The sequence below is a fragment of the Mastigoproctus giganteus genome, unplaced genomic scaffold (assembly GCF_048544385.1).
Source record: "Mastigoproctus giganteus isolate SK-2022 unplaced genomic scaffold, ASM4854438v1 scaffold_16, whole genome shotgun sequence".
In the NCBI taxonomy this organism is placed as follows: domain Eukaryota; kingdom Metazoa; phylum Arthropoda; class Arachnida; order Uropygi; family Thelyphonidae; genus Mastigoproctus; species Mastigoproctus giganteus.
In genome coordinates, this window is record NW_028328293.1 from 868,105 (window position 1) to 881,847 (window position 13,743).

Here is a 13,743-nt window from a genome sequence, read left to right on the forward strand (position 1 = left end):
TTTTGCTTTTTTCCTAGCTTTGACTTTAAGCTCTTTTGTAAACAATTAGTCAGGAAATTAAAGTAATTACAAGCACAATTTTTTTTTTTTAGTTTAGTTTTGGAGCAATCTGTATTCCACCTCTAGTTTTGGTGTACATATTTGCACAGGTGAGATTTTGGTATTAGAATTTCTGATACTGAACAGATGGATATGTCTATGGCTGAAGTAGTACCCACTGGCAGCTGAACATGGGTAGAAGAGACAGAATTTAATAGAGTCAGGTTATGGTTACCAAGGAATATCTCAAGTAGCTGATCTCTCATATCCATTGTGGAAGATCCCCACAATGGATGGTGATCACTGAAATCAAGTAAACAGACAGGGAGATAGGAACTGTAGGATAAGAGTGTCAAGTTCAGTTTGAGAGCAAGGATAAGATGGTGGAATATAAACAAATACAATCATTATTCCAACTGCTGCAACTTCTATGGAGATTTGTTGTCAAATATGTCTGGAAGGGCCAGACGATTTGATCAGAATCATAAACCCCCTCCAAACGCAGGCATCCCACAACTCTCTATATCACCTATGATTGGGAATTTGAAAGAAACTCGGGCAATAGAAATTTTCTGTAAGCATACACCTGTTAGATTAATTTGAATGAGAAAATGATGACTGAGGTCATAAAAATTACTCTGTAGGCCTCTGAAATTCCACTATATAATTTTATTCATTATTTGGATTTGGCCGAGGAGAATTTATCTGGCTGTTTTTTTTTGTGATGATTTTATTTTTAATGCCACATTGGTAGCTAAGGGCATAATGTGCATATTTTGAAAGTGATATGCTTGTGCTGGCCTTGCTTTAATTTGTCCTTTCTGGGAAAGGTTGGCTGTCCTGTTCCATGATATCATTTGCATATAATTCTAGCACTGTGCCTTCATTGTCTGAGTGAACATAGACTTCCATGTTGCCAGTGTGTGATTGCACTTTCTTTTGATCTTTAACAATTTTAGGTTTTGCTGTTTCATGCATGATTGAGATAGCATCAGTTGGGATATGGATTGGAGTGTCACTTTTTGTTTACCAATTTCTTTCTATGAATAGTTAGCACAGTTTTGGCCTGGTTGACAAGAGAAATGTTTGATTTTAACAAAAAATCTGTTTGGGTTTTTGTTGAGCTGCAGTTTCAGGTGACCAATGAATAAGATGAGCTAGGCATGTTCAAAAGAACTTGTTTTTGTGTCTCAGGATATGCAAACTCATGCTCAACTTTATATTTTTGGATTTTTTTTTTTCCCAGTTTGCCAATGGTTGCAAATGCATTAGAATACACTGGATGGCTTCAATTGCAGTTCAGGCAAATGGTAGTGGAAGTTGCAGTTTGTGTGAAAATGCTCCTTAGAACTGTGGACTAATGTTAATAGTGGAGTCCCACAGGGTTCGGTTTTGGGTCCACTGTTGTTTTGTATATTTATCAATGATATTGATGAAGGTATATCAGGCTTAGTGTCAAAGTTTTCAGATGATACAAAGTTGGCAGGATTGTTAATGACAGTGTGCTACTGCAACAGGATCTAGATAATTTGGGAAGATAGGCTAAGAAGTGGCAACTGAAGTTTAACCTTGACAAATGCAAAGTACTGCATATGGGGAGAAGTAACCTCAGAGAAACGTACCAACTGTGTGGTACTACACTTAAGGTGGTAGAAAATGAAAAAGACCTGGGAGTAATTGTGCAGTCAGATATGAAGTTTTCTGAGCAATGCAGACAGGCTGCCAGGGCAGGTCATGGGGTTTTGTCAATGATATATAGGAATTTTGCTAGCAGGGAGAAGGAGGTGATTGTCCCTCTGTATAAGGCAATGGTCAGGCCGCACCTTGAGTATTGCGTACAGGTCTGGAGGCCTCATTTTAGGAAGGATGTAGATTTGCTTGAGTGTGTACAGAGAAGGGCAACAAGATTGGTGAGGGGAATGAAGGGATCCTCTTACCAAGAGAGGCTTAAGTTCTGCAAATTGCAGTGGCTGGACACTAGGCACCTGCGCAGTGATCTGATTGAGGTGTATAAGGCCTTGAATGGGTTGAGCACGCCGAATTCTGATGGGATCCTTCTATTTGTTCAGATTACGAACCTAAGGGGGCATAAATTCAAATTAAGAAAAGACAGATGTAGAATAGGTGCGGAAATTTTCCTTTAGCCAGCGGATGGTTAATTGCTGCAACAAACTTCCATCTGTCGTTGTGGAAGTTGATAGGTTAAATAAATTTAAGGAGGAACTGGACAGGCATTTGGAGGGAATGGTGTGTGATTTTTATTTTTTTTTTATTTATTTATTTTTTTTTTTTTTTGGCTTGATGCTGCATAAGCTCATACACTTGCTTTCTTGAATCACATGCCAATACTACTACTACTACTGCAAATAGGGTTCAACAGCATCTCCGACACTTCATTTGGAAATGACCATGCATCTGCCACTTAAAACAGCAAATATAGAATGTAGGGTCAAATCTTGCAATTCAAGAAACCAGCCTTAACTCTGGATGGCAGAGTCTAAGTACTAAAAGCAAGAATAATGGATCTGGTTGGGAGGAAGTTGCCATCTCTTTTCATCATAATACATCTTACATTTCCCTTAAGTCTCCCTTTTGTTCAATAAGCTCATTGGCTATTTCCTCTTTGTTCATAGTGGACAGATCCCACTCAGAGATAATACCTTTGGAGGTGGTTAGGGTATTGTGGATAGTGACTGTCACTGGTATTCCATTAAAAGTCAAACTTTAATAACTGTTCAGACTGTTTTGATTTTTCAGTTTCAATTTGATTTCTCAACTAGAGGCATTTTGCCATTTTTGGGGATCCAGCAACACACACTAGACATTTTTGAATTAAGAATGCTGACAGCCTGCCTACATGCAGGGCAGATAGAGAGTGTATCACTAGAAAAGTTGGTATATCATAATTTTGTATTTCTGTCTACTGTCTCTTTGGATGACTGGAGTCATGTTTCACAACAGTTTTAAGTCTCAAGCTTGGAGGCTCTAATGATAGGAACATGTCTGTATCCATAGTAGAATGATCCACTGGAACTCCTTTCAGTTCTGAGTGAATGCTTTTCACCCAGATTACCAGCCCCACCACAGAGAGACAGGAGTAGTGCTAATGTGACCAAGTGAAAGTTAGTAAGTGTTCGTAACTAAACCAAGAAAAAATAACGAAAGGTAGCTTTTAACTTTCCTTCCTTGCTCTCTTTACAAGATGAGCTGCTATCAAATAAGAAAATGTAATAAACACTAAAACTCAAAAGAGAAACTGTGCAGTTACTGTAAGGAACTGAAATTTATGCACAGAGATATCATTTGCTTAGTCACAGAAAATGCTTGGCACCCAGGGCCAACTGTTAATAGAAAACAAACTGAAAATCTACTTGCACTGCTCTCTGTAAATTGTAAGTGATAGAGACTGAAATAGAGTATGACTGCCCACGTGAATAGTAACTCCTCCAGAAAGAGAACCATCCCCCATTTTATCCTTACTAATAATGTAAAAATATGCAAGGACTGGTCCTTGTTTACTTTTATTACTATTTACTGGTTTCATTGTTTTTCTTGCCTTCTGGTATAATATGTTCAACTTTGCTAAATATACAGAAGGAGGGAAGAAAAACAGTAAAACTAGTGAAACTTTTGTCTTAATATTTTTTTTCTTCCTCCTTCCACAGCTAGCATCCTCAAGCAGCTCTGCTCTCCTTGGCAGTTTGCATACTTGAATTTTGAGCTGAATACCTTGATTTCATGGTCTTTTTCATCACAGTGAACATATGCTCATTGTGTTATGAAAAGACCACGAAATCAAGTGTTATTATGATTGACACTAAGCCATTTAAACAGACACAGCCAAACCATTAATCGTATGCCACAGCAGCTCTTTCATAACACAATAAAAGTCAACACTTTTCAATTTACTTTTCAGATAAGAAAAAAATTTATAAATAAATGAAACTGCATAAAACTGATTCTTGCACTGCCACATATGTTATCTACTTTAGTTCTCAATGATTCCACACTATGCACTACCCTCACCTACATATTTCTATTGCCCCTGCTAGTCCACACTCAGACTCTTGACAAATTATGCTCCTGTGTTACTATGCTATTTTGATCTACCACCTTGTTTTGTGTGACAATTCTGCATTTATAAATTAAATTTAATTAACATTTATTGTTTAATTATTAATATATTATTTATTTATTTACTGCATTTATTTATTAATTATTGATTAACATTTATAAATAATTTCAAGGTACTTTTTCCTACCAAAATTATAAACAATTACTCCCAATTTTTAAATGCAATTTTCAGATTCTTAAACTTCTCCAGATTTTATGAAGCATTTAGTTAAGGATAATCTAATAAAAAGGTAAAGTGCAGCCATTATCAACCCACTGCAGGATGGAAGCCTCCTCAACAATTCATGCTGAGAGAAATGGACCACAATCTGCCACGCTGGTCCAGTGCGGGTTGGCAGATCGATCGTATTCAGCAGTCAGGGGATTGAACACCCCAGTCTACTCAAAGAGCGTGTGCTACTGCACTCCCGCTCCTGACCACTCGGCTGCGGAGGCCTCAATCTAATAAAATCATATAAATATTGTAAATTATTTGTTAATATAATGCCAGATAAAAAGAAAGGAAGATATGAAGAAAAAGCAAAGTTTTAAGTCTGAATGAAGAGATTTTGCATTTACTGTTAAATATGGAAAAACACTGTGTTATGTGCAATGTATCACTCACTCATTAAAATTTCATTACAGTAAAATTATGAATACTTTTCAACTAAATATCCTCTTAATTCAAAATTGCAGACAAATAAGCTTAATTCTTTAAAATCTGGGCAATGTAATCGGCATAGGTTTTCATTTTTAGCAAGGAAGCTGATATTGCAACCAAAGCCAGTTTTCATTATATCATGGAACACTGATCATGCTAAATGATTAGTGTTCCATGAAGGGGAATTCATTAAGAAGAATATGGAGAAAATTATTAAAATTTTAGATCCAAAATAATTCAAAACTTCACAGATTAATAATGTAAATTGTTATTAATAGTCAAGAGCAGCATATTTCTGAAATCACTAAGAATTTTGAGGAGGTTGAAAAATGATTTAAAATCATGTATAGAATTCAGTTTAGCTTTTGACAAACCTGCAAATATTCAAGATAATCCACAGTTAGCTGTCTTTGTTCATTATGCTTCTGTAGATATAATTAGTAGCACTTGAAGCAACTCATTATGTTTTGATATCAAGAATAAATTTGGTACAACTTTGACAAATGCTGGAGTACCACTAAAACAATCTCTTGTGTAGCAACTGATGGAGCACCTGCAATGTTAGGCAAAAATGTAGGTCTTGTTAATCTCTTACGAAGAAATCCAAGAATTTCTATCTGTTCACTGCATCAATCACAATGAATCTCTCATAGCTAAATACCTTGAATATACTTTTAATAAAACAGTTCTACAAACTGTCAATTATATGCAAAGAAGCCATTGCCAGTTCAAAACTTCTTGAAGTGTTGAATCCTCATGAGGCGGTTATCAACCTACAATGTCTTAAGCCAATTTGTCAAATTATTCGATCCTACTGCCAATTTTCTTAAAGAAAAGGAAACCTATCCAACAATTGGAATAGGAGTGAATGCAGGATTTGATGTTTTTGACTGGTATAATGAAACTTTTACAAACACTACAGAGAAAGGACAAAATTATTACTAACCTCGCTTTCAACTTAACCATTTTAATAATTTTTCCCACTTGAAAAACAGATACCCAAAACTGAAGTACAAGAATGAAAACTCAATAGTGTATTGCCATTCAAGATCAATGTAATCTGTGAGAGTTTTCTGAAACATCTACTCTTGAAATGGAGTTATTAGAAATTTGGGAGGAGCAGGGTCAAAAATTTCACCATAATCAACACAATCTGCAATGGAATTCTGGAGAATTCCATTGCAGAATCAAAGTAAATCCATCCCAAGAATGCGGTTGTCAATCAGTTTCAATTTTCAGTACATTGTATTATCATGAATAGCTGTACTTTACAATGAAATTCATAAAATTAAAACACCATGCACAGCTAACAAACCAAAATCTAACAGAGCTAATTCATACTGTACTCAACCACACTTCAAAAAATCCTCATGACCAAGATGCAAATACATGAAGCCTCTATCAGCAAGTAGTTCAATTATTATTGGGTAATTAAAAAGAAAAATGAAAGATAAAATTAATATATGAATGAATAAATAAAATAAATATATAAGTAATATGCAACATTTGTAATAAAAATTATCCATAAAAATATATTTCAAAATTATTAATTATGGTTACTCAGATAATATCTGATTGTGCTCTTGAAGCTCTGAGGTTATAACATGAAATTCCAATTTGGGCACCCTTATTAAGTACAATAAGTGATTGTACTGGGCAATGTTGGTCAACCAGTTGTAATTGAATTAGGAGATGGTGAATTGAATGTAGGATTGATGTTTCTTTTCAATTTTAGTTCAGAACAGATTTTCTCTTCAGACTCTTAAAGAAGATTCTATTCTGAGATTCAAGTCTCGGAATGAGTTTAGTGTCTTGCAAGATGTTATTATGATTGGCATTTCCCAAACAGGGATAGCTCAGATGAGCTGTTCTGAATCATGTTTGGTCTCTATACAGGGTGTCTCAAAAATATTGGTACAAACGTTTAGGGGAGGTAGGTAACATCTAAAGGAATGTGAATCGCATAGGAACCCATAACCAGAAACGTCACCGTAAGTCGGTAGACGGCGCTGTTCATCAGTTTGCGAGAGGGAAAATTTCTGGTTTACTGAAGCAGTAGTCGGCGCATGAAGAGCATACATCGATATACAAACTGTGAGCTGGCAGAAATGCCCTAGTGTATGGATTAGCAGAGGGTAATGGACGAGCCGCTCAACGAATTTATGGAGAATGCTTCCCAGACAGATATGTACCAGACCACCGTTTGTTTGCGCGTGGGCATCAAAATTTGTGTGATTATGGGTCATTTAGAGGTAACAGGAGCAGTGTGGGCAGACCACGTTCGACGCAAACTCCCTCCATGGAGGGAAGAAAGTGTGTTGAATACCGTCCACAATAATCCTACTACCAGCACACGTGCCGTTGCCCCTGCCTTAGGAGTGTCTCATTGCAGTGTACAGCGTGTCTGGCACCACGATTCCTTACACCCCTTTCATCTCCAAAGGGTTCAGTTACTGCTCCCCCCAAGATCATCCTGCACGTGTGGCTTTTGTGCAGTGGTTTCTCCAAGAAAGTGTTCAAGATTTTCCAGCCTAGGTTTTGTTCACAGATGAGGCTTATTTCACTCAGGAAGGCTTATACAATCACCACAATGCTCATGTGTGGGCTCACGACAACACGGTGTGGCCCCCATGCCGCACAACATAGCTTCCCAATAAATGTGTGGGCAGGTATGGTCGGTGACTGCTTAGTCGGCCCATACCTGTTACCATCCCGCATGAACTCCGCTAAATATCGGATCTTTCTTTAACAAGTTCTACCAGGGTTACTTGACGATGTTCCAGCAAATGTGAGACGCAACATTTGGTTTCAACATGACGGGGCGCCTGCCCATTATGTAAGGTGTGTTCATAAACATTTGAACAGGCGTTTTGGACGTCGATGGATTGGCTGTGGTGGGCCCGTTGCCTGGTCCCCCCCACGCTCACTTGATTTATCAAACCTCAATTTCTTTCTGTGGGGGCCCTCAAATGTATCGTGTATGAATCACCTGTGGAGACAGAAATGGATCTCGTGGTGAGACTCGTCTGCACTGCTGCTACTGTCAAAGAAACTCCAGGTTTATTCGACCGTGTCCGCCAATCCATGCTACGTCTGTGTCATGCATGCATCGCATCTCATGGTGGAACCGTCGAGCATCTGTTGTAACATCATGAAATGCATCCATCTCGTACTCCATTGTTAATATTATGTCAAATAAATATTTGCCACTAATTACTGTCTTGTGTCATTTCTGCTTCTTGTGCCTCTGCTACTACTTTCCCGTGACGTTTCCAGTTATGGGTTCCTATGCGATTCACATTCCTTTAGATGCTACCTACCTCCCCTAAATGTTTGTACCAATATTTTTGAGACACCTTGTATAAGATATCTCCAAAAAAAAAGGCCACTTGACCAATTCATGAGATTTGCCAACCTGCTTAAACACTTTTGGATGAAAAAGAGTGACATTTTCTATGGACTTTTTATTAGTGGATATATTATCAGGAATTGAAGCATCAGTCCTTACATGTTTTCAATTCTAGTTCTCTGTGAGATGATAATATCTGCATCACTGTCATAATTTTCTGACAAAGACCTTGTTGAGGTTCTAAAGGTATTAACTTTACTAGGATTCACATGGTGGGTATTGAACCTGGTAAGCAATAGACAATCAGAAGTGGATGCTAGGACTACCCAAATACTATACCCACACCTCAATCAGCCTTAATCCTGTCACTAGGACCACAAGGGTAGGGGCATGGTGTCAGTATGACTGATCCTAGCATACAAACCCTCGACCAGCAAGAGGTCCCTCCCTGAATTTCCACAGGTTTGCACCACACAGCAAACATGCCAAATTCACATTGTGGTCCAGAAATCTAGACTACAGGCATTAAATTAGACTCCAGTGATGCCAATTTAAAGATCCAGCAACAGCATCACTAGGACATCCCCTTACCATATATAGGTGTCTACTAACATTTCAGAGAAGCAATGCTTAAAATTTTAACAAAAGGATATGAATTTAGATAGTTCCTTCATCGTAAGTCTAAATTAATATGTTAATATATGCTTTTTTTATATATATGTATATATATATATATATATATATATATATTCACTTATTTAATGTGAACATAAGATGTATTGTTTCTTAGTAGATGCCAATGTGCAGAAACAAGTTCCCAATATTATAAGCATATCTGCTTTGTGTTTTGCGGTGCACTTGTACTTTGGTCAAACTTAAAGTCGATCTTATAGGCTACTGCTGAGCAGGGAGTGTGTCCATAATACATCTACCAAGAAACAGTGCATTATTGCATTTTTGAAATAAAAAAAAAAAAAAAAAAATCAGATTATTTGGGAACAAAAACAGCAGCATAATACCTCTGAAACACAAGTATTTCTTGATAATCAGAATTTTCGTGAAATAATACTTCATCTACTGCAATTGATAAATTATGATCTCCAGTTAGTGTTCCAACTTCTGTGAACCATCCTTCTTTAAAAGCATTCATTCCTGTTTAGGAAAAGAAAAAGTTCGCATTTTTTAGAAAGCAGTAATGCCTCAAACTGAATACAACATTAATATATGTGAAACTTACGGTTTAAATTTGACATCAAAAACGGTTTCTTTCACGTTTCAGCTTTAATAGAAATGGAACCCATAAGAATACACTTAATTTCAATACAGTACACTACACTGAGGAATGGCTCCCCAATCCACCCAAAAGTGGTATTTTAAGTAAAGAAAAATGAAAATAATACAGGAAAATAAAAAAAATTGGTTTTGTAATGGCAACAATTCCTAACTTGTATGAAGTATGAACGCTAACTCATATTCATTCAATTGAATGATAATCTAAATCACAAAATACTCCAGGACTTCATTTTCTTTTAGTGTTACAAATTTACTCAAAATGGAGAACTTGGTTCTCAAAATAATTTTCTTTCACATCCAGAGCTATGCCTACATAACAAAAAAACTGCAGTGATAACTACATGAAACATGGTTTCAGTAACAACACTGTTTCAACTGTGAAAGAAGAAATGCTAGATTAAGCAGCACTTAATCTAGCATTGAAAAATGTTTGGCAATGAGTATTTAAATCTGTTAGAAATTCCAGTGGAACAAAAAAAAAAGTCCTTTGTTTAAAAAAAAAAATTAACTCCCATTCATGCTATGACGACGGTCCCAAAACAGTACTCAAAGAAAGCACTCAGCTATAAAAAATTAAATTGACAGCTTGCACTAGAAACTTGGAGGAAAGTAAGGTCACATAAAATGATATTTAAGAGAATCATGTGCATTTTATGATTTGGTGACTTTCAAAACCTGTGAGAAAGTATATTTTAATTGCTACTGCATGGGAGTAAGACATCCTTAATACTTTCCATGAGCATGCTAGGAAGACTAAGATGAATATGCCTACTTGGAACCATAATGTGCAAGTCTCCAAAAACTACAACTTGCAAATTTTGACATGCAAAATGAAACTAAACATCAAAGATGAATTTGTACTGCAAGTGAATAAAAACAGCAATAAAAGTCATGGCAATTTTCAATAAAATTCTCCATTCAATCCTATATACTGTACCACAAAGCTGACTTAAAAACCAGAATAAAACTAAACTCTCAAAAAATGGCTAATAAACTAATTATTGGAAAATTCCAAATTAAATCACAAGAGTTTCCAGGTATCAATGTACTCCTGCATTTTGATAAAACATATTTCGTGAACCTACTGTGATTAACAGGAATAAAAAAAAAAAACAAAAAAAAAAAAAAACAGCAATAATTTATTTATATATTTAGTAAATTAATACTAAATTGAATAATATTATTTTATTTACTATTAATTTACATTAAAAATTTTAAATACCATAAAATAAAAAAAAAAAACTCTTCAAAAAGTAACCACTAAGATTCACAATGCATGAACCAAGAATTTGTTTCCTCATTCTCATCAAGATCTGCATCTTGCCAGTGCATTCTTCTAATCAATGCACTGTTACAGATAGAATTCCAGGACACTCCTTCATAAATACTGTGCCGGAAGCCACCTCCCCCCCCACGGCTCAGGCATACCAATATAAATCTTCTGGGTTTGCCTGTACAGCAGCAGTACATTAGAAACCAGGGTCATAGATTTAACTTAGACTTTCAATGTGGACAGAGGCAGAGATCATCTAGCATGGGTCCAAGGACAAAAATTCCCACCCACCTTTGCTCTAAAGATCCAGGGTAGTTGATCCTGTTAGTAAATGATCTCCATGTTCTGTATTATGTATTGATGTGGCTTGCACTCAAGAGGAAAATGGGAGCCACATTGATAAACCTTCAGATGCCACATTAGCAAAACTTTCTATGCATGCAACCATTATTCATCTGAATCTGTCAAAATAACTCTCTGTCCCTCACAACAGAGTGGTAATCAATGGGCACTGCTCTTCGGGGACAAATGTTATTAGTGGAATTCCCCAGGGTTCGGTGTTGGGCCCATTGTTTTGTATATTTATCAATGATATTGATGACGGTATATCAGGTTTAATGTCCAAGTTTTCTGGTGATACAAATTTGTCAGGGTTGTTAACGACAGTAAAGACAGTATACTACTCCAACTGGATCTAGATAAGTTGGGCAAATGGGCTGAAAAGTGGCAACTGAAGTTTAACATTTACAAATGCAAAGTACTGCATATGGGTAGCAATAACCCAAGAGAAACGTACCAACTGTGTGGTACTGCACTCAGAGAAGTGGAAGGTGAAAAAGACTTGGGGGTAATTGTGCAGTCAAATATGAAGTTTGCTGAGCAGGGGCTGCCAGGGCAGTCATGGAGTCTTATCAATGATACATAGGAATTTTGCTAGCAGGGACAGGGAGGTGATTATCCCATTATACAAGGCAATGGTCAGGCCACACCTAGAGTACTGTGTACAGGTCTGGAGGCCTCATTTTAGGAAGGATGTAGCGTTGGTAGAATGAGTACAGAGAAGGGAAACAAGACTGGTGAGGGGCACAAAGGGGTGCTCTTATGAAGAAAGGCTTAATTTCTGCAAAATGCAGTACCTGGAGACTAGGCACATGCAAGGTGATCTGATTGAGGTGTATAAGGCCTTGAATGGGTTGAGCAAGCTCTACTGATGGAATTCTTCCTCTTGCTCAGATTAAGAACCTGAGGGGGCACAGATTCAAACTGAGGAAAATTGTAGAACAGATGTGCGGAAATTTGCTTTTAGCCAGCAGGTAGTTGATTGCTGGAATGGACTTCCATCTCTTGTTGTGGAAGTTGATAGCTTAAATAAATTTATGGCTGAGCTGGACAAGCATTTGGAGTGAGTGGATGAGTGAAATGGGAGGATTTTTTTTTTTTTTGACTGATGCTGCATAATCTTGCTTTCTTGCATTGTATGCCTCGCTAATGCCTACTCAAAAGAGCAATGAAGGTGTTATGGAGTGATGAATCTCACTATACAAGATGAATCTCACTATACATGTTTAAGAGCAAAGATTGCCTAGAGAGCACTGTCTATCTTGACCATGAAGTTTGGCAGAAGCAATCTGATGGTATACAGGCTGTCCCAGTCAGTTTGTATTTGGTCTACAAGAGGTGGTGGGCCAGAAACCATGAAGTCTATGACCTGCTTAGAAAATTCCGTACCTACATCATGGCAGTATCAGCATGACAATACTGTGTCATTCATACAGTGTGGATCATATAGGAATGGATTGCAAGACATGAAATTGAAAAGTTGGACTGCTGGCTCAGAGTCTGGGTTTTGAGATTTCAGTGGGAGTATAAACATCCAACCAAACACCTGTGGGACAAAATGGACCGCCAGAATACGCTATGGCCCAGCCTTCGGTCCAAACTGGCTGCTTCCTCCTGTAAAGGAGACAAATTCCTAAGTATGCCCAGGAAGGTATGCTTCCTACCAACTGAATACTTTTGCAACAAATATTCAGCCTGCACAACAACTGTGTGCCTTAATACTTTTGGTCATATAGCGTATATGAATAACTCAAGATACCTATGGGAAGAGGGGTAGATTTATATTTATCTGATTTAAATTAAATTTGGAATGGCCAGATAAAACTTTATAAAGCTGCCAAATAAAAAATTTTCAAGAAATAATTCACTGGGAATCAAACTGTTGCATATAGAACAGACAAGCTGAAGGCAGTTAATGTGCCTTATTATTATTAGCTATATGGTGCAAGGAAGCCTGATGCTTATGCTGCACCAGCCAAAAAAAAAAAAAAAAAATTCCCTGAGTTACCCTGGGAGAGAGAGAGAGAGAGGAAAGTAGAAGGGAATCACCAAGAAAGAGAAGAATAATGATATCCAACTCTGGACCATGGGTGTACCAAGCCCATACTCACTAGGTGGGAGCCCGCAGGTTATAAATAAGAAGGCTGCAAAATACCTATAAATTAGAATTCCTTTACATAATATTTTGTTTAATAGGTTACCATACTATGAAACATTAAGTTCACATTTCAGTCTCTTCAGATCAACAGGCCTTGAGACCCATTTGCCATGTCACATGTGTTTATTCATTTTAGTTCTATGAGAAGGGATATTCACACTTTGCATTGTATCATAATGTTTTCAAAGTCAGTGGGCTTGCTAAACTAAATATGATTTTCCCCTGCATTTAAGTAAAACTATCTAACAGATTATTAGGCTGCTTTACTGATGAACCCTTCATGACATTCGAGAGAGAGAGTTTTTAAAAATTTGCATTACAGGTTTCAAAAATATATATTTTAAACTTGCAATGCAAATAAAATAAAGCATAATATTTCAAAATTATAAGGAACACTCAAATAACAAAGGGAAATTTTTTAATTAAAATTTCCCTTTTTACTCCCATCTAAGTGTTCAAATTATGGTTGTACGTTAAAAAAAAAAAAAAAAAAGTAAATTGCAGCCATTATCAACCTA

General features: G+C 36.8%; 1 protein-coding gene across 5 annotated transcripts in view; it reads right to left on the reverse strand.

Moving 5' to 3' along the window:
* SpdS (Spermidine Synthase) overlaps positions 1 to 13,743 on the reverse strand; it is a 227,213-nt gene that overhangs the window by 131,239 nt on the left and 82,231 nt on the right. For all 5 annotated transcript variants that reach the window (XM_090389402.1, XM_090389401.1, XM_090389403.1 and 2 more), the window contains one exon: positions 9,182 to 9,314. In XM_090389402.1, the coding sequence (XP_090245528.1) occupies positions 9,182 to 9,312 (131 nt within the window). In that variant the 5' untranslated portion in view covers positions 9,313 to 9,314. The remainder of the gene's footprint in view (positions 1 to 9,181; positions 9,315 to 13,743) is intronic.